The 20,905-nt window shown below is 39.3% G+C and overlaps 3 protein-coding genes and 2 long non-coding RNA genes across 7 annotated transcripts in view; 2 read left to right on the forward strand and 3 right to left on the reverse strand.

Moving 5' to 3' along the window:
• Positions 1-6: 6 nt before the first annotated feature.
• LOC113471634 lies at positions 7-13,809 on the forward strand. Its single transcript, XR_003394260.1, has 2 exons — positions 7-191; positions 13,664-13,809. It is a non-coding gene; the product is annotated as an uncharacterized LOC113471634 (long non-coding RNA).
• On the forward strand, positions 4,201-11,830 carry LOC103519424 (cuticle protein 7-like). Its single transcript, XM_008484511.3, has 4 exons — positions 4,201-4,261; positions 10,030-10,316; positions 10,649-10,904; positions 11,022-11,830. Exons 1-4 carry the CDS (start codon positions 4,250-4,252, stop codon positions 11,049-11,051), a joined length of 585 nt encoding a protein of 194 aa, XP_008482733.1. The 5' UTR covers positions 4,201-4,249; the 3' UTR covers positions 11,052-11,830.
• Positions 12,008-12,427, reverse strand: LOC108253717. The gene is made up of 2 exons (XR_001809807.2): positions 12,360-12,427; positions 12,008-12,270 (listed from the first exon to the last, which is right to left on the reverse strand). It is a non-coding gene; the product is annotated as an uncharacterized LOC108253717 (long non-coding RNA).
• Positions 13,498-15,097, reverse strand: LOC103519423 (histidine-rich glycoprotein-like). 3 transcript variants are annotated; one of them, XM_008484509.3, is made up of 4 exons: positions 14,959-15,097; positions 14,460-14,490; positions 14,190-14,325; positions 13,498-13,843 (listed from the first exon to the last, which is right to left on the reverse strand). In XM_008484509.3, exons 1-4 carry the CDS (start codon positions 15,070-15,072, stop codon positions 13,696-13,698), a joined length of 429 nt encoding a protein of 142 aa, XP_008482731.1. In that variant the 5' UTR covers positions 15,073-15,097; the 3' UTR covers positions 13,498-13,695. The 3 variants fall into 3 exon arrangements, with proteins under 3 accessions (XP_008482731.1, XP_008482730.1, XP_026686737.1); XM_008484508.3 differs by having other exon boundaries at positions 13,498-13,834; positions 14,181-14,325; XM_026830936.1 differs by lacking the exon at positions 14,190-14,325 and having other exon boundaries at positions 14,339-14,490; positions 14,959-15,094.
• A 4,690-nt stretch (positions 15,098-19,787) lies between these two features.
• The window catches only part of LOC103519425, a 6,439-nt gene continuing 5,321 nt past the window's right edge, over positions 19,788-20,905 (reverse strand). The window contains exons 2-4 of the mRNA XM_008484512.1: positions 20,650-20,718; positions 19,951-20,102; positions 19,788-19,859 (exon numbers count right to left, since the gene is read on the reverse strand). Of these exons, the coding sequence (XP_008482734.1) occupies positions 19,788-19,859; positions 19,951-20,102; positions 20,650-20,718 (293 nt within the window). The remainder of the gene's footprint in view (positions 19,860-19,950; positions 20,103-20,649; positions 20,719-20,905) is intronic.

Consider the following 20,905-nt stretch of genomic DNA (forward strand, 5'->3'; position numbering starts at 1 on the left):
AGATTGTAGACTTCAGGCTAAATATTCCTGTAGCTACCTGTGAAATGTAGGTGCTCCGAGCAATTGAGTTATATGAAATGGAGAAACACCTCAACATTTCCAGACCCAAAGTCTGCATACTATCAAAAAAAAGTAAAACAATAATCAGTAAGTACTAAATCAGTTCCAAATTAAAATCTCACACTATACAGGTACACAAACAATACATGAAAGTAAAATCAAAAAATCAAATCAAGAATAATAATAATAATAAACTGAATATTAAACAAATTAGGTAGGTACATATAGGTACTGATTTTCTCTAATCACTACGGGCTGAAAAATTCCCGGAGGGACGGACCCTGCTTGTTGGAAGCCCAAATGGGTTAATCATCCTGACTGAACTGAAGGACACTAGACTCAACTGACGGGCTTTACCACCTACTCCACCGATTTCTAACCACCCTGTCCACTGATGTTCATCAAACTAATCCTTGTATGATCTATCCTTCTTGTAACACAACGCTGTATATAATCTGTTTACGAATTCTATTCTTGTCTATCCTATGGACGTCTGGTTTCAATGGCACTGGGTCAGGCGTGTGTATATACAGGGTGTCCAGAAGTTGACGTACCAAAATTGAGCGCGATTTTTGGGTTAATACATACGGGGATACCTGACCTTTTTTTTTTTTTTTTTGCTTTAGCTCTCCTCCTTTAATGCTACTCCTCTGAAAAGTAGATATTTTCTAGAATAGGTAGCCAGACTAGCCAGCCTAGTTAGCTTGGTTGGTACCGTGTTTGCCTTGTAAGCGCTAGGTCGTGGGTTCGATTCCCCCCCGGGGCAGATTTTATCCTGAACGGATAAGGTTCGTTCTCGGGTTTCTCCTATCCTATCCTCCTTCTCTCTTTGCTTTCGAGAATATAAGACCTTAGCGGTTACAGTTACAGATCCCTCTATCAAAAAAAGGTACCTACCATGCAAAATGATCTTAAACTGTTTGGTTTAATTAGCGACGATAATAGAACAGTTGCGCTTACTTGGGTGATGTTTCAAAGTCATAGAGCAGGAAAAATGAGGACCAACGGATTTTTTTCTTTTTCTTCTACGACTTCTAGATCCCGAGATAAATCGATTAAAAAAATACCGGTAAATCGTGAACTTTGACGTCACAGCATACGCTCCCGTAGGCGATGACGTCATAATTTATGAATCCCGCTTCGTTTGTTTGTGCGCAAGCGTTTCTGCGCATTTTGACGTTAAATCTGACGTCACAACTATTTGAACTTTTTAATTAGAACGGCTATTGAAAATTGAATTTTCGACCTTTTAAAGTTACTTTTTCTGAGTTTTGACATCAGATTTGGATTTTTCACTACTTTTTTACGTAGGAATCAACCATTTATTAATAATTTTTACCCATTTGCAACTGCTCCATTTCTTCTCTTCGCCATAAATAATGAGAACCCCTGTAGGTCAAATTGAGAGCATTTGGGGGCCCCTGGTCACAGAGCATTTCAAGCCAATAAATCACCTGTGTACATCAACTTTCGGCCACCCTGTATGTATTCGGGTGGAACTACCCATAGTCAAAGAGACCTAGTGATAATTGTGCAGTATTGAATCTGAATTGCATCACACTCTCATTGTAATGTGGACTTTGGACGTATTTGGGGTGGTTTGAATTTCACTCTCTTGATTTCGTTATCTGTCTGAGGCGATGCCGTGTGAGTCGAATCTTAAGTTGAATGTGGAGGAGTGAGTCATGAAGATTAGTGGATTAAGATTTAGCATCCACTAAACTTTAGTGGATGAAGTGGATTTAGCTTTAGTGGATAGGTATCTATGAAACAATGAGCTCTTGTGAAATGGTCCAATTGGTTTGCTTTTCTCCACCAACGATGGAGGTGTTGTGCCTCTTGTTTGTGATCCACCGGAAGAAGATCGCCTCTTATCCATTTTTTTTTTCTTTCTTCTTCTTCTTCTTTTCTTCCCAAAATGCTCGGAGAATGTACCGTTCAGGATAAAATACGCCTAGAGTGCGAATCGAACCCGCGTCCTATAGCCCTTAAATGTGGAGGAGTGAGTCATGAAGATTAAGATTTAGCATCCACTAAACTTTAGTGGATGAAGTGGATTAAGCTTTAGTGGATAGGTATCTATGAAACAATGAGCTCTTGTGAAATGGTCCAATTGGTCCGCTTCTCTCCACCAACGACGGAGGTGTTGTGCCTCTTGTTTATGATCCACCGGAAGAAGATCGCCTCTTATCCATTTTTTTTCTTTCTTCTTCTTCTTCTTTTCTTCCCAAAATGCTCGGAGAATGTACCGTTCAGGATAAAATCCGCCTGGAGTGCGAATCGAACCTACCAACTAAGCTAACTATAGAGGCTGCCAAAAAAGCTTCTTTTTTAAAAAAGAGGTTTGACAGAGGGAACTGTAACTGCTATGGTCTTATCGTCCCGAAATCGAAGAGAGAAGGAAGACAGGATAGGTAGCTTTAGTGGATAGGTATCTATGAAACAATGAGCTCTTGTGAAATGGTCCAATCAATTGGTTTACTTTTCTCCACCAACGATGGAGGTGTTGTGTTGTTTGTGATCCACCGGAAGAAGATCGTCTCTTATCCACTTCTTCTTCTTCTTTTCTTTTCTTCCCAAAATGCTCGGAGAATGTACCGTTCAGGATAAAATACGCCTAGAGTGCGAATCGAACCCGCGTCCTATAGCCCTTACAAGGTAGACGAGCTACCAACTAAGCTAACTAGAGGCTGCCAAAAAACTTCTTCGGATTAGGTATTGAAAATTTTCAAGGTTTATTGACTTATGGAATTGTCTTCTTTATACTTACATATATTGATTGCACTTATTATTATCTCACAATTATCCAATCATCATTTCCAAGAAATCCAGACTCAAACATGAACTCCTTGACACACCAATCACAGGATCGCTAAATACTTTGATTTAGAGATTGATACAGAATTGCAGATACTCTAAATAAGTAAATATGTACTTCGATTTAAGAGTGATAGCTTTATAGGTAAATAGGTACCTACAGATTACAGATACTAACATAAATTTAATACTCTGAAGAATGATCCAGATACCATAAGGTAATTATGTTAGTGAAACACCTGATGAAACGCTTGCTCCTTCTGAAGTTTCACATCCTTATGTATTGTCATTGTCAGGCCAAGGTGAATACACACCGATTTGTTGTCCTCCAAGTTCCGAAATTGTCTTTTAAATTTTTAATTTTGATACTAACATAAATACTCTGATTAGAATGATACAGATACCATAAGGTAATTATGTTAGTGAAACACCTGATGAAACGCTTGCTCCCTCTGAAGTTTCACATCCTTATGTATTGTCATTGGCAGGTCAAGGTGAATACTGAATAGGTACACACCGATTTGTTGTCCTCCAAGTTCCGTTCCATAAAGAGGTTTGTACATAGGATTTTTCGCAAGGGTTCCCAGGTACGTTCGTCAATGGACTAAAAAGCCCTTTCATTGAGTTATAAACTCGAGACTTTGTGAGGTAATATTAGCGAAGAAAAACCTTTTAAAACAATGCATACATGATTTTTCGCAAGGGTTCCCAGGTACTTTTGTCGATGGACTAAAAAGCCCTTTCATTGAGTTATAAACTCGAGACTTTGTGAGGTAATATTAGCGAAGAAAAACCTTTTAAAACAATGCATAACCATTATAACTGTTGCTGTGGTGTCAAAGTATTGCGACCATCTAGTTATCTTAAAGGCTGAAGGATAGCTGGTAGCTAGGTCAGAAATTTTTGGAATGAAAATACTCAAAAGTTTTTTTACGTCAGGGAAGTTTTATAAACAACACCTAGAGAGTATGTACCTCACAAATCCCAAACTCCAAAAGAATTCTATTTTCTGGAAACAAAAGCAAAGCCACATCACGTAAAAAGAAAATCTATAGGACCTGCCTACCTTCCTTTTGTGTACCAACTTACCTACCTAAAGAACAAATAATATTGTACTTAGCTGCCATCCCCATTTGATCAGGATCAAACAATACAATTGATTAGAATAATCGTAAGCTCAAAATAATAAGACCATTATCACACATATTGGATAAAGCCCAATGACCTTGCCAAGGTCCATGTGTGAGGGAGTGTAATGGGGGTGATCTCGGGAGTAGGGCGTCCATATAAATACTCACCAAACCATCACACCATTCATCAGTACCTGTTTGTGATTTCAGTGAGTCAGTAGTACAAGCAAAACTTATCTAAAATGGCATTCAAGGTAAATTTTTCAGTCTTATAATTTTACGATCTTTTTTAGCTTCGTATTTTTTTCGGTGCCTAATTCGATTTTTTTTATTATTATTATTTTTTTTTTTTTCAGTGTTGGTTTTCGGTCCATTTTGATTTTATTTTTCCCTCTAGTGTTTGTTTCCATTGATTTTCTCTCTTTACATCTTTACAAGTATCTTTCAAAGTTTGAGACAGTAAGACACCTATGTATACCGATACCGACTTTTAGTTTTTTCAAGTTCTGTGACTTTTTTTGTGCCTCTTCCTCTATACCTTCTTTTTTTAACAGAGTGCATTGTTTGTGATATTCTTGTAGACGAAATTTGGGTAAAGCTGCAATGGTTTCTATCTCTGTAGGTGGTATTCTTCAGTTTTTTAGTGCTGATACGAAGTATGTACTAGTGATTAGGGCAGCGAAGTCTCTTTAATGACTTAAAAGATTAGTAGGGCATCAACATGAGAGTCTACATGCTTTTGAACCATTCCATAATGTACTGGAGTATATTTTGACAGTGTAACTCCCCCGGGTTCATCCAGACCCGCATGGTAATAGACTAAATTCGAAATTTGAAGCGGACAGGACAGATATCTAAAGAAAAAGGGTACGCATTACGCAACGAAAATCTGTAGCCACTTCATTGATATTAATTATCAATCAAGTTCCCAATTTCCCATAGTTGAGTGGGTCCCTACTAGTTTCTAAATTTGACCTATTTGTAATCATGTCCGACGGGAAAGACAAACTTCCAATACTTCCATCACGAGGCAACCAGTCTGCCATAGAAGCCCGTCTGAATATTTTACTGCAGTTAATTGGAGCATAACCTGATTTCACAGTTATCCCGGCCACTCACTATCAAGTAGACCTGACAGGCGGAACTGTTCAGGCGTACCTGTCAGGTCTACCTGATAGTGGCTGGCCTTAGAAATTGGGCTTAAACTGATGGCTGATGGGTAATCTTCTCTTTGTCTTTTTGGAAGCCCAAATGGGTTAATCATCCTGACTGAACTGAAGGACACTAGACTCAACAGACGGACTTTACCACCTACTCCACCGATTTCTAACCACCCTGTCCACTGGTGTTCATCAAACTGATCAAACTAATCCTTGTATGATCTATCCTTCTCGCAACACAACGCTGTATATAATCTGTTTACGAATTCTATTCTTGTCTATCCTATGTAAATAGTGTGTGCTATTCTTGTCTAATACACCTCCTTTTTCCTAGTTCCTTTTTGGAGGGGATCTCAGGCAAAACGAGGGCTAATAAGAAAACGAAAAATACCCTCAGCTCACAAAATCAGTAATGATCAATATGATAATCATTACTGATTATAATGATAGGTACTGAAAATTATCGTGGAACTTTTTGGAAAGAAAATCTGTTACAAAAAGAAATTGGGTAGGCAATAAATCTTGCAAAGGGTATAGACATAAATAGTGTGTGCTATTCTTGTCTACTACACCTCATTTTTCCTAGTTCCTTTTTGGAGGGGATCGAGGGCTAATAGGAAAACGAAAAATACCCTCAGCTCACAAAATCAGTAATGATCAATATGATAATCATTACTGATTATGATGATACTGAAAATTATCGTGGAACTTTTTGGAAAGAAAATCTGTTACAAAAAGAAATTGGTTAGGCAATAAATCTTGCAAAGGGTATAGACCTAGGTATAATATAGTAAATTTCCAGGATCAAATTTCTCTGTAAGGAAGTGTGTATACGACTGATATTAAATATAGCAGGTATTACATTGAACTTGTCATCGGTCAAAGAGTTCTACCTCGTGTTTGCCTTGGGCATTATTCAAATGAGTTTATGCAGTAGGTAATAATACCTAATAACTTATAAGAGCAGTGTTTTATGAGTGTTATGTGTTTGTCTAGCAAGTAGTCTAGAGTGTAAACGGTGACTCATAATACTGAAAATTCTTGGATTGTAATCCTATATCTAATAAATCCGTACTAAAGAGGCGGATGTTTAGGAAATCTCAACTCTTCTTCAGTGACAAAGTTAATTTTTCCTCTCCTCTTCCTGAGGCTCATCCAACAATCGAACTAGAAAAGTGGCCATTGCGAGGGCCCCAGTGGACTTATCGGGCCCAAAATTCAACAAATTTCATGTGGATACACAAATTTTATCAAAATCTGACAAACCTTTTGGGAGTTAGGGTGAAACAAACAGAGAAACTATGTAAAGGAAAAATGAATAAGATTTTGAACTCAGTTCATTCGTTCAATAAATAAATCCAATAGACCGAATTTTTCATAGGTAACTCCGATTTTTGTCCTGTAAAAGAAGTCCAGCCAGCCTAGTTAGCTTAGTTGGTAGTGCGTCTGCCTTGTAAGCGCTAGGCCGCAGGTTCGATTCCCGCCCGGGGGTGACTCATAATACTGAAAATTCGTGGAATCGTGGATTGTAATCCTATATCTAATAAATCCGTACTAAAGAGGCGGATGTTTAGGAAACCTCCACTCTTCTTCAGAGACAAAGTTAATTTTTCCTCTCCTCTTCCTGAGGCTCATCCAACAATCGAACTAGAAAATTGGCCACTGTGAGAGCCCCAGTGGACTTATCGGGCCCAAAATCCAACAAATTTCATGTGGATACACAAATTTTATCAAAATCTGACAAACCTTTTGGGAGTTAGGGTGAAACAAACAGAGAAACTATGTAAAGGAAAAATGAATAAGATTTTGAACTCAGTTCATTCGTTCAATAAATAAATCCAATAGACCGAATTTTTCATAGGTAGCTCCGATTTTTGTCCTGTAAAAGAAGTCCGATTTAGCGATTTTTGCAAGTAATCCAGGACGAGAAAATCTCACCAATCTTACACACGATTTTCATCAGGGTCAATGTCTTCTCAATTCCTCACATGTTGATCAGCTCATTCAATAGAATATATGGTGTCTTCAGCAGGTCCTTTCAATATTTCTGGTCATTCAAATTCGTTTTTCAATTTGGCGCGACAATGGGAGATCTTCTGAGGAGACCGTGCAAAATTTGCCTGGCTGTGAGGCTCTATTCAGTATCCAAATCCAATCTCGGATCTATTGATGATTGCAAACTCGCTGAGCTTCGATGACTTGCCAATTTTTTTAGATTATCTGCAGAGATGGGCACCAAAAAATTGACATTGTATGCTCGTACATATTTCTCGACATGGTCTTCACTTGACTGGAGTATATTATGGACTGTCCCCTATCTGATAGACGTTAAAAAACAAGACTAGAGCGGTATTGGAGAGACTAGAAGCACTCTTCATGTGAGTTGTGACGGTTAAACAAGACAACAGAAGGGGCTTTGGAGCGCATGAAAAACACATTTCCGGAATAACAATTGTGTAGGTAAAGTTGTTGGCTTCGATTTAAGAGAGATAGCTTTATAGGTAAATAGGTACCTACAGATTACAGATACTAACATAAATACTCTGATTAGAATGATAGAATGATACAGATACCATAAGGTAATTATGTTAGTGAAACACCTGATGAAACACTTGCAGCACTTGCTCCTTCTGAAGTTTCACATCCTTATGTATTGTCATTGTCAGGCCAAGGTGAATACACACCGATTTGTTGTCCTCCAAGTTCCGTTCCATAAAGAGGTTTGCACATATGATTTTTCGCAATAATTTCGTCGATGGACTAAAAAGCCCTTTCATTGAGTTATAAACTCGAGACTTTGTGAGGTAATATTAGCGAAGAAAAACCTTTTAAAACAATGGGTAAATCTTTATGACTGCATGGAGTCTACCACCTCATGTTAAACCAAGAGATTGTGGAGTAAATCTTTATGACTGGAGTCTACCACCTCATGTTACAAGTGGTTATTACCTTTGAACATTCTTGGAGACTATGCCCAAACAGTCTCCAAGTATATGCTCAGATGTTACAATCGCATATGTGAGGTGATAGACCCCCAGCCTTGTATCAATGACTTGAGCTTTGCCTCAATATAACACAAACTTTCATTGTACAAAATGGTCCATTGTCCTGTACTACTGTCCAGAAAGTGTGTTGAGCGTCATTATTTCTTGAAGTTGATGTAACACATTGGTAGGATCATTAAGGTGGTTGGAATTGAGATGGATTCACTGCCAAATTTGCTATCCACTTCATCCTTATCTGATTGGCTTTAGTATGCATATGTATACCTAGATACCTATTGTCATATTCATTAATATTATATTAATGTGTTAATCCTCAGTCAGTCAGTCTCGGACATGTCATAACATAGGACGTTCTTACGTCATTCCGAATTTTATGCCAAGAATTTTAAATCATAAAGAGGGCGATAAAGTTGAATTGAATTTCGAAACAAGTGTTGGCTACAATAATACGTGTGCAATAATTTTAAATTGGGTTTCGAGTCGAATTGAATTTTATTGTTATACCTACCTGTGTACCTGTACCAAAAATACGTTTCGCAAGTTGGCCACATTTTAATGTCTGTTCATGATGATATTGTAATGATTAATGGCACTCTTGGATCTTGTTTGTCTGCTTGTATGCCACTACACTGAACTTAAATTCATCAAGTAAGGTAGGTACCTTAGAACAGTTATTGACAGTACCTACTGAGCTTTTAGCTTTTGTCATCAGAAAAGGGAAAGACAGCTGGTTTTGATTGTTTCGTTAGCATGTTTCTACTGCTTTTGTTATGGACGGTGGTAAACCAGAAGCAACAGCAACTCTGAAACCATATAAGAACTAAAAGACGCACCACCTACAAAAATGCCGCATCAATCTTTTTCTTCTCACCATAACTGTTGATTTGATTTAAAAGGCAAAACTCCTTCAAATCAAGTTTGGATTGATTTCTCTCCCGTTTTCGGTCAATGGTATTGTTTGATGGACAAAGACTAAGGCTAACAATGCGTTATGTCCATACCACACATACATCTGACCTTCCCTATGGATGGTTGTAGCTTCTGAAGGTTTTTATATCTCAAACACGTACCAAGCTCGTCGGAAACAATATAAGCAACATTGAAGATGGACGATGTATTGAGATGTTTGCATTGAGGATGGTTTAATTTATCTTCGATATTAAGTAGGATAATATGGTTCATTCTGTATTCTATGGAGCATGTCCCTAGCTTAGCCTTGATGTTCTTCTGACCCAGGCCCATAGGTGTTACATAAGCTCTCATCCTAAGGATATATCAGGTTCGATGAGATGGTTAAATAGTTCAAGAGTTCCTTTTATAGGCCCGGCTGTAGCCTTGATCTAGGATGGCCTCCGAGTAGTTTATTTTAATTGGTTCTTGAAAAATGAGGCACATTTCAGAGATGAACTTGAGAAAGGAGAAATTACATCACCATCACAAAGAATTTGAACTTGCATCTTGTTGCATCCAGTTTAACACATTAAAAAACTGGATTCTCATTTTATTTATTACCAATTTAGTTCTTTGTATAATGAATGTGATTCTGGGATTCTCAGATTTGTGTACGTTTGAAACTTCTCTACTTCTCTTACTCTGGTTAATGTCTGTTACCTACATACTGGTGTGAGTGGACCACAGACGGAAAATTTTCCACTCAACATAATGACATGAGTGAAGTATGATGCGAGAACAATGCAGCTTCTGTAGCTCTTTCATGAACTACACACACTTACACTGCCGCTCAGTTAAAGCTAAAGTCTACCCTAGTACATACCAGCAAGTCCATACTCTCACACCACCGCACACTATAGGTAGTAGACAATCGAGTCTTAGGACACGTTTCCCTTCTGTCCACAGGTCATCTTCCTGACGGCGTGCTTCGCCGCTCTCTCCTACGCTGCCCCACCCCTCTACGCCCCCGCCCCAGTCGCTTACGCTGCTGCCCCAGTAGTCAAAGCTTACGCCCCCGCTCCAGTGGCTTACGCTGCTGCCCCAGTAGTCAAAGCTTACGCTCCCGCTCCAGTGGCCTACCACGCTCCTGTTGCTCCAGTGGCCTACCCAGCCCCAGCTGCCTATGCTGCCCCCGTCAAGGCCTACGCCCCAGTCGCTGTAGACACCGAATACGACCCCAACCCATCTTACAGGTAACGCCCGACAGAACGTACCTATTACCTACTTTTTAGCCTTTGACGATACTTGTAATTTCACATAAGTAGTCTTTTTTTTATTAAGTGTCCAAATAAACACGCTGGATAGTTTTTTTGGGGACAATTCTCGAGAGTCATTGTTTTTTTTTTTTTTTTGTGTAAATGCAATTTTTTAACATATGAAATGAAGCTTTGATGCCCCGCCTTCTATTGGCTTTAAGCTCCCTGCTGCCTATCAAACAAGTGGCGGACTTTGTGTTTTGTACCTAACAAGCCTTGGTCCATTTCACAGAGCTCTCACTTACACAAACCCCTGTTTCATTTCACAGCTACGCCTACGACATCAAGGACTCCCTGACCGGTGACTACAAGAGCCAACACGAATCCCGTCAAGGAGACGTCGTCCAAGGATCCTACTCCCTGGTTGAACCCGATGGTTCCACCAGAACCGTTGAGTACACCGCTGACCCACACAACGGATTCAACGCTGTCGTCCACAAGGATGCTGCTGTCGTGAAGGCTGCCCCAGTTGTTGCCAAGTACGCCGCTGCTCCAGTCGCCTATGCTCCAGCATACGCCGCTAAGGTCGCTGCTGTACCAGTCTACCACTAATAGAACTCACCGTTCCATCCCCCACAAACACCTCATTTGTAAAATAAACCCTCAGTCAGACCAATCGCAAATCTCAAACCAAAAACCAAGGTCGCTGCTGTACCAGTCTACCACAAATAGAACTCACCGTTCCATCCCCCACAAACACCTCATTTGTAAAATAAACCCTCAGTCAGACCAATCGCAAATCTCAAACCAAAAACTCCAAGACGTTATTTTAAGTTAGATTAGGTAGATGTGCGCGAAACCGTTTTTGAATGATCCGTTCTTCGGTTGAAACCACGAGGTCAATAATTTGTCAGAGAATAAATGGGAGAATTATTCAAGATTGAATAAATATCTCTATATTTATCCAGTAACACATTATCGAAGAACTCTAAAAGGTCTGAAGATCAAAGCTGACAATCTAAATAAGGCATCGTGGTATTCACCAAATCTTCGACAAGCAATTAATCATCTGTAGTATTCTTCATGACTTTTCACATGAATATTCCCACCAAAATATTTCCACTCCCATTTTTCACTTGTCGTTATTACGAACAAAACCTCACTGTTATCCGGTAGGGATTCAAAAACGGTTTTATGATCTGAAATTTAACAAATTTTCCAAAAGTGATTTTGAAGATTTGTTTAGTTTTAACTTTTATTTCTTCAAAGATGACTGTGCCATCTGAAATTTCCAAGTTTTTCACCGTTTCATATCTTTCCTTCTTCATTCACCTGAATTCTTTCTGCTCCTTAGTAGTTCTTTTACTAAAAGTTGTTGACTTGTGTGTAATGATTGTGTTCGTGCAATGATTTTGTGAAAACTCTCTTACCATTATTTTATTTATTTATTTTTAATTCCAGAAATTATTAATAGATATTTCTAATTTATGAAATTTCACATGTAAATATATTTGTAAATGTTGAATAAATTAAAATGATGCGCTGAAAGATGAAAGTTGTCTCAAAAATAGCAAAGCCTTTTTCATTTGTATCCTTTATGATGATCAAATTTTCAGATGAACTAATATAAAATACCTACTTATCGATCTATTTTATAGATAAAGAACTACGACAAAACAATAACCAAATAACATAATGATTCTTCTTTGTATTAGCTTTTATTTTCTTACAGATAAGTCTAACTACATTATAAAGATCTTCGTATAAAAAATAAATAGGTATATATCTATACATCATTAATTATCTAACAGATAAAATAAAACATAAAACTAATTGAGAGTAAATAGGTACCTTACATTAGCATTATAATATACGAGTAACTAACCTGCCTAAAATAGGTAGCTTTGTTTAACGATAAAATATAAGTAAAAATAAAACAAGACCTATCTACCTACCGATATACGAGTAACTAACCTGCCTAAAATAGGTAGCTTTGTTTAACGATAAAATATAAGTAAAAATAAAACAAGACCTATCTACCTACCTATAAAAGTATTAGAAATTTAATATGCTCGGCCCAATTGATGTAGTGCACAAAATTTGGACATCACAAACAACAAAGACAATGAAATAAATACTAACACAATATAGCAGCCACATATCTATTTCGCACAACTATCTAAAATTCTAAAAGATCTTACCCTATCACTATTCACAAAACTTTGAAAGGTAATCTCCAAGAGACTATTAACCCCGAAATAGATGCTTATTTCGTTAATTTCACCAGTAACGGTCACGTACGTACCAGAACTTTACTAGCAACGTACAAGATAATCACAATAACAATTATCGTAATAGACAAAGATTTCAAAACCTATAAGTTCGTTCCAGATTTGGAAGTTAATATCTCAATACAGTTCACATTTCAAAAGCATCAGTGACACAATTAAAGAGTCTTTATGTCGATTGACGCATGATCGATCTACGGATTGAGCCTTTTTAAAGACGGGTTAGGCAACCTATGGCTAATTTTCAACAGTTGGCTAACTCCCGGGTGTATAATCCTATGTGACCTAATGACCTTTGAGATTGTAGAGTTTCTCCTATCCTATCCTCCTTCTCTCTTTGCTTTCGAGAATATAAGACCTTAGCGGTTACAGTTACAGATCCCTCTATCAAAAAAAGGTACCTACCATGCAAAATGATCTTAAACTGTTTGGTTTAATTAGCGACGATAATAGAACAGTTGCGCTTACTTGGGTGATGTTTCAAAGTCATAGAGCAGGAAAAATGAGGACCAACGGATTTTTTTCTTTTTCTTCTACGACTTCGTATGGTGTCTTCAGCAGGTCCTTTCAATATTTCTAGTCATTCAAATTCGTTTTTCAATTTGGCGCGACAATGGGAGATCTTCTGAGGAGACCGTGCAAAATTTGCCTAGCTGTGAGGCTCTATTCAGTATCCAAATCCAATCTCGGATCTATTGATGATTGCAAACTCGCTGAGATTCGATGACTTGCCAATTTTTTTAGATTATCTGCAGAGATGGGCACCAAAAAATTGACATTGTATGCTCGAATAAGGTCTAAAAAGTAGGATAGTAATATACTTGTAATAAGTTTGTGCTCGTATCGAATATACGGTCATCGTAGGAGATTGTAGACTTCAGGCTAAATATTCCTGTAGCTACCTGTGAAATGTAGGTGCTCCGAGCAATTGAGTTATATGAAACGGAGAAACACCTCAACATTTCCAGACCCAAAGTCTGCATTCTATCAAACAAAAGTAAAACAATAATCAGTAAGTACTAAATCAGTTCCAAATTAAAATCTCACACTATACAGGTACACAAACAATACACATAACTTCAAGCTGTTTAGGATGATCCATTGGCCTGTCCGTTTTGTGGACTCAGTCTACCGTTGTTGTGCTCTTTCTGGTGATTGTGTGGTGACGATGGACTGTGGTGCGCCTTCTTGTGGTGTTTCTGATGTTCGGGGGTTTTCGTCTTGGGTTGTCCATTGAATCTTTATGACTGGAGTCTACCACCTCATGTTACAAGTGGTTATTACCTTTGAACATTCTTGGAGACTATGCCCAAACAGTCTCCAAGCATGCTCAGATGTTATAATTGCATATGTAAGGTGATAGACCCCCAGCCTTGTATCAATGACTTGAGCTTTGCCTCAATATTAACACAAACTTTCATTGTACAAAATGGTCCATTGTCCTGTACTACTGTCCAGAAAGTGTGTTGAGCGTCATTATTTCATGAAGTTGATGTAACACATTGGTAGGATCATTAAGGTGGTTGGAATTGAGATGGATTCACTGCCAAATTTGCTATCCACTTCATCCTTCTGTCCATTGTTGGTGGCTTCGGATTTGTGTTCGTGGGCTTTGTGTTCGTGGGCTTTGTGATCGTGGGGTTTGTGATCGTGGTGCTTGTTGTCTGTGGTAGGTGGCGGGGTGATCGCTTTGTTGGGCGAAGTGTTCTGCTGTTGATGTTTTGTCCATTGTTGGTGGCTTCGGATTTGTGTTCGTGGGGTTTGTGTTCGTGGGGTTTGTGATCGTGGTGCTTGTTGTCTGTGGTAGGTGGCGGGGTGATCGCTTTGTTGGGCGAAGTGTTCTGCTGTTGATGTTGACGAGATTGATGCTGAGACAAACGTTCCTGAAGACAGAGGAGAGACGCAATTTGTTAAAGTATCAAAAGTGATGTAGGGACGCAAAACAAGGTATTTCAATAAAACTCATTCTTTCTCACATATTTGGTTTTATGTACCTACCAAGATACTCGATTCTCATCAAGTTTCCTTCTCTCTTTTGGAACGTGGGAATCACACTATAGTGGGAATTGGGGATTCGGATTTTATTAGATACCTAGCTAAAATATCAAAAGTGATGTAGGGGCACAAAAAAAGGTATTTCAATAAAACTCATTTTTTCTCACATAGGTATTTGGTTTTATGTACCTCTATACCTACCAAGCTACTCCATTTTCATCAAGTTTCCTTCTCTCTTTTGGAACGTGGGAATCACACTATAGTGGGAATTGGGGATTCGGATTTTATTAGATACCTAGCTAAACTCTCAAAAGTGGGCGGAAAAGCGTCCAACACAATAAAAGAGATCAACTTACAATCAGTTTCAACGCATGTTGCACAAACTCGTCTAGGATTTGGTTGATTTCTTTGTATTTGTGAAGACCACTGCGATATAACATCACCAGTAAGTCGTTCGATCTCTGCAACATAAACAGGAGGTATTTCCATTAGAATGGTGAGGACTTTACCATGTCTGTGATTTTGGGATATTGGTATTTCTATGACTTATGTGGAATTCTTGTAATTCTTGGTGTGAGAACCAAATATCCATTATAGAGTTGAAAATATACCCTAATCTTGAATATTAGGGTGTTGTTGGTATTGTTGTAGCGGCTTTAGCTTTCGCCGAATGGTGTTGGCAGAGTGAAGAAAAGATATCTTTTTGTATCTGCCATACACCGGGGTGATGGTCTCTAGCCATGTTTAATTAGCTCGTCCTGAATCGCAGTCAACCATCGTGAGGACTTGTGCTTATTCTTTAAAACCCTTTTGGTTAGGGTTAGCTGTTCTCCTCCCTGTTTAACATCCCCTACCCCTAGCCAGACCTTTATGGCATACCTACACATGATTACTTCGACTAAGATTTTGATCAAAAGACCAATAAGCAAGAAGGGAAAACTAAACAACGGGTGAGTTAAAAGAGTTAAATCTTAGAACATGAACTTTACACCTCGAAGTCCGACTTATTGTCTTAAAGTATAGTTAGTGCTCCTCTCAAAACGTGTTAATCTAGGATCACCAGTTTAAATTCAAGGATTGACAGTATGTATTACGAAAACGCCCATCGCCCAAGGTAGATACCTCCCATAGCCTATGCCTATAGGTAGGAAAGAGGAAATGCGCCTAAGTCTGTTTGCTGTTGAGTTGTTATCATTCAACAGATAAAAAATCTGGTGTGAACATCACACGACTTTCTATTACATTTGCGGAATAGGTACGTATTTGAAAAAAAAAAGAAAATTTTTAAAATTTTCAAGAATAAAACTTGGATTTCTTCATAGTTACGTAAGGAACCAAGGAAGGTTGTAATTTATGACCTATATGTGGAATAAAATTGAATATAATTATAGAATATAGGTAGGTATCCTATCGTCCGTTGGTCATCGAAGATACATATTTATGTCATTTACGTCCAGTGTTAGTCATTCGAAATTTCTCGAACGTGGCTCGAAATTTCTTTGGATTTTTTTTCCACTTAAAACAGGCAGCAAATAAAATAGAATCGCCAGGCTAGTTAGCTTAAATGGTAGCGCGTCCGCCTTTTAAGCGCTAGATCGCGGGTTCGACTCCCGCCCTATTAGGCGGATTTTATCATAAACATTACAAGGTTCGTTCTCGGAACGGCTACCTTTCTCCCATCCTGCCTCCCCTCTATCAAACCTCTTTAACAAAATCAATCAGTCCTAGGTAGGGTGCACCTATTCGGTTTAGCTAGTAATTCACCTATCCATCCTGATTCAAGCACGCTCATGGTGGATTTCACCAACGACTTAATGAGAGATTTAATTAATGGGAGAATTTTTAATCGTACAAAAAGCATATTTTAATAATTTTAAAAAGGAGTTTTTAATGACCCAAAAAGAGTTTTTAGTGATCCAAAAAGGCAGAGTTTTAAAAACTTCTGTTTGGATCATTAAAAACACCTTTTTTATCATTGAAAATTCTCCCATTAGTTAAATCTCTCATTAAGTCGTTGGTGAAATCCACCATTAATGTTGCTTAACTCTAGCGCTCCAGCAGGATTTCGGGAATTGGTGGACCTAAAGTAGCACGAGGCTGATGCAACTCTTTCAATTTCGGAGTCGACTTTCATCTTCCTGTCGGACATTGGTTCAAGTTCAAGGAAGAAGAACTTTCGTGAATGACTCCCCGCAGATAAAGAATGGCGATAACTTTCATGTACACTAGATCATCAAGTGATACTTGATTACTTAACACAGCTATAAAGATTATTTATACAATAGGTACTTTAGTGCCTATACCTAGAGATAAGACGGATGAGGGGGCCCTTAGGGGAAAAGGGGGCCTAGGTACCCTAATGGCCTTTAAGTGAAAGAAAAGGGTTTTAGGGGGCCCCTGTAAGGGCTCTCTCCGCGGGCCTGAACTTTCGACTTTCAAAATGCTGATAACAAAATAGAGAACGATGCATAGATAATAGAAAAAGAGACCTAGTCTCCTAGTCATCATTTCACTTTGGGTACCTAGGAGTCTAAACCTAGTGCGGGTTCAGCGGGTTAAACGATTTAAGCGGTGTCAAACCGGTGAATTTGTTGACCTCTGGGAAAATCCTAAAAAAACCTAATCCATCATTGTGAAATATTTTTTAATGTACCTACTGAGGGTTTTTAATGGACCTTTATTATTACCTAGGTAGGTACAACATTTCTGTTTAAATCAAATTTTCTTTATCTCTAGAGAAAGAATAAATGAAAGGAGAGAGAGAGAGAGAGAGAGAGAGAGAGAGAGAGAGAGAGAGAGAGAGAGAGAGAGAGAGAGAGAGAGAGCTGAGCTATACATAAGTTGTTAATCTTATTACCTACTTATGTATAGCTGTATGTATTACCTACCTGCATATGTACTTAACTACCTGGCTATACATACTTAGATTTAAATAATGTTTTCCATACTGACGATTACACCTTAGAGTCGGACTAAACCTGACTTCATCCTCTAGTCACATGTCTTCAGTAGAAACTAACAGGTCCACAAGTAGCCGGTAGCACCTCCCTCGGTGGTGTAGTGGTCAAGGCGTTAGCCAGGTAAACAGGAGGGTGCGGGTTCAATCCCAGCCGAGGGCCCAGGCATGGGTTTTTGTCCTAACTTATTTGACCACATAAAAATAGAGCTTTAAGGGTTAGGGGGTAGAGAACGCCTCCGGCACGCCGTTATCATCGCTTTACCTACCACTCAAGAGTCTATTAGAAAATTATTGTTATTAAAATTCCTTATTTCTTTAAGGCAATTCAGGAATAGCCGGTATTTCACGCTGTATACCTAGGCTTGCCAAACGTCCCGAATTGGCCGGGACAGTCCCGAATTTCAGGGGGTGTCCCGGCGTCCCGTTCAGTTTTTCATTTTAGGGCGTTTTGTCCCGAATTTCCGTTTTTGTCCCAGAAAAAATTCGGGACGCGTTTTTTAACTTTAAAATTAGGTACCTCTATAAATCAGAATTTGTTCTTAACTTGTTTAAATTTGTCATGCTTTCATCAGTTTGCTCTTCCACTTTGCTAAACCTTTATAAACAAGAAAATGTTGTATTAAACCGCCTTAAACGAAAAAAATGAGCTGGTCCCTTGGATTCTCGTTATCACCTATCGTACCTATGTACATATCGTACCTATGTGATTTCGCGATTATGTTCGCGGATTTCGCGATTATGGTCGCGGATTTGGCGATTTTGTTCGCGGATTTCACGATTATGTTCCCGGATTTCGTGATTATGTTCGCGGATTTGGCAATTTTGTTCGCGAATTTGGCGATTATGTTCGCGGATTTGCCGATTATGTGCGCAGATTTGGCGATTATGTTCGCGGATTTCGCGATTATGCTCGCGGATTTGCCGATTATGTTCGCGGATTCCGCGATTATGTTCGCGGATTTCGCGATTTTGTTCGCGGATTTTGCGATTATGCTCGCGGATTTCGCGATTATGTTCGCGGATTTCGCGATAATGTTCGCGGATTTGGCGATTATGTTCGCGGGTTTCGCGATTATGTTCGCGGATTTCGCGATTATGGTCGCGGATGACGTGAAATCTGACGTCACAACTCTTCGAACTTTTCTATTAGAACGGCAATTAGGTACAAATTGAATTTTCGACCTTTTAAAGTTACTTCTTCCGAGTTTTGACCTCATACATATTTGGATTTTTCACAACTTTTTACGTAGGAATAGTTACTTTTTCGGAGTTTTGACCTCATAGGTATTTGGATCTTTCACAACTTTTTACGTAGGAATCGACCTTTTATTAATAATATTTTCCCAATTGCAACTCCTCCATTCCTTCAAAGCCAGCCTAGTTACTAGTTAACTTGGGAAGCTCTAGATCGCGGGTTCTATTCCCGCCGGGGCGGAGTTTATCCTAAGCAGACAAGGTTCGTTCTCGGAAATCTCGGAACGGCTTCCTCCTATCCTGTCCTTCTTGTCTTCGGTTTCGGTACGATAAGACCTTAGTAGCAGTTAAAGGTGAAACAAGCTGTTCCACTGGACTGTTCCATTTCTTGTTTTTCTCCTTTGAGGAGCTCAAATGCTTTCGTGGGGCTGAGGCGTGGCAGCCCTGTTATCAGAGGAGCTCCAAGTGCTCTCTACACCGGGCCGTACCGTTCTTATCAATCGCCCCACCCTTTCCTTAACATGTAGGTATTGTATAACTGACCTAGTTCACATTGTACGGGCCAGTCCACATTAGTCCCCCTATCACCCTAGTATGCAGGTCACATAACCTCACAATAGAAACAGTCGTGTGTAAAGTTGACTGGAACGTGCCAGACCCGATGACAATTGATGGACAAAATAGTGGTGGATAAAGCAGTCCTAAATGAGGTTTAAGTCTAAACTCGACGCTTTTTAGCCCGTCCTTCCTTTATTATTACATTACGCAGTGGTTTTTTTTTGTCCGTTAGGTAGCGCCACTATGCAAGCGCGCTAGCGGAGGAGCAGAAAGAACTGCGCACAAATACATTAACGCGTTGCCTGCGAGGGAGCTTTGCTCGGGGCATTTGATGTGACGTCTTCGCCTACCGGAACGTATGCCGTGACGTCAAAGTTCACGATTTACCGGTATTTTTTAAATCGATTTATCTCGGGATCTAGAAGTCGTAGAAGAAAAATCATCAACCAAGATTCGGACAGCCGGATTGAATAGTCAGTCAGGGGATGCATACGTCCCCCGGCCGGACTTCCTCTTCTTTAATTCCGTGTACCCTTCCTTTTTGATCTAGGGAATCTGTGGTTATTGAAGACAATTTGCTTTAAAATGGTCAACCTGGAAACCCGGACACGGAAAAAAATAGGAAAAAGCGACTCACCAAATCCGCCATATACATGATTGCCTGTAAAGTATCTGCCCCTTGTCTCTTCAAAGCTTTCGCCTCAATGATAGCCCGCTGTGTCAGTCGCTTCTGCAACTTGTGACGGAACTTCTTGATGTGTGTGATAGTTTTCTTGGCGTTGCTCGAATCTGCAGGGACAACAGCAGAATCTGAAATCAGCGAGCAATCACCCCCGTGTTGATGGAATTCTCGTAACTTTCATTAAGTCCTCATTCATATGGTAAGAAATCAGTTACGTCAATAGTGCAGGGAGTTTTAAGTCTTTTAAGTCAGGGAGTTTTAAGCCTCCGTGCCTCAACAGACACGGAGCCTTTTCAGTCTCATTCAGTAACCGGTGTTAGCTCTACGTCATTTTTCTCCCGTATTGTAGGCCAGATTCCGAAAATTTAGAGCATCCCGCCCAACCCTCCCCCGATTTTCACTGTTTGGACTCTCGCCCCCTGCCCCTTCCCCTGAGGGTTGTATTAGAATATGCTTTTAGACACTCATAATCGCGACTTCTAAAGTCTAAATTTTCTTAAATCTTATGAGATGATTTACCTTCCTGTTACCGGTGGTATCCTGGCGAAGCCACATCGTCCGGCAGATACTTGGCCACGTATTTATCCACGCAATATTGGCACACTATCTAGTTCGCACTGGCCTCGTTGCTTTATTATAGCTGATCTCTTTGACCAGATTCAGCTCGCTTGATCATGGGCTGGAAGACGTTGCGCTGAACGTAGTCCTTGGTAGGGGGTAGATCTAGAAATGAGGAACAATTTTTAATATAGATTGCTATTCATATCAGAAGTTTGCAAGCCTCAGCTGTGAATTGAAACATCCCTTGAGGGAATTGAGCTAAACAAATATTAATAAGTTACCTAGACTAGTACGAGTAGGTACACCATAGGTAAAGCACAGTCTATGAGTAGGTTTTGGTATTTCTTTC

The sequence above is a fragment of the Diaphorina citri genome, unplaced genomic scaffold (assembly GCF_000475195.1).
Source record: "Diaphorina citri unplaced genomic scaffold, Diaci psyllid genome assembly version 1.1 scaffold2722, whole genome shotgun sequence".
NCBI classification, from domain to species: Eukaryota; Metazoa; Arthropoda; class Insecta; order Hemiptera; family Psyllidae; genus Diaphorina; species Diaphorina citri.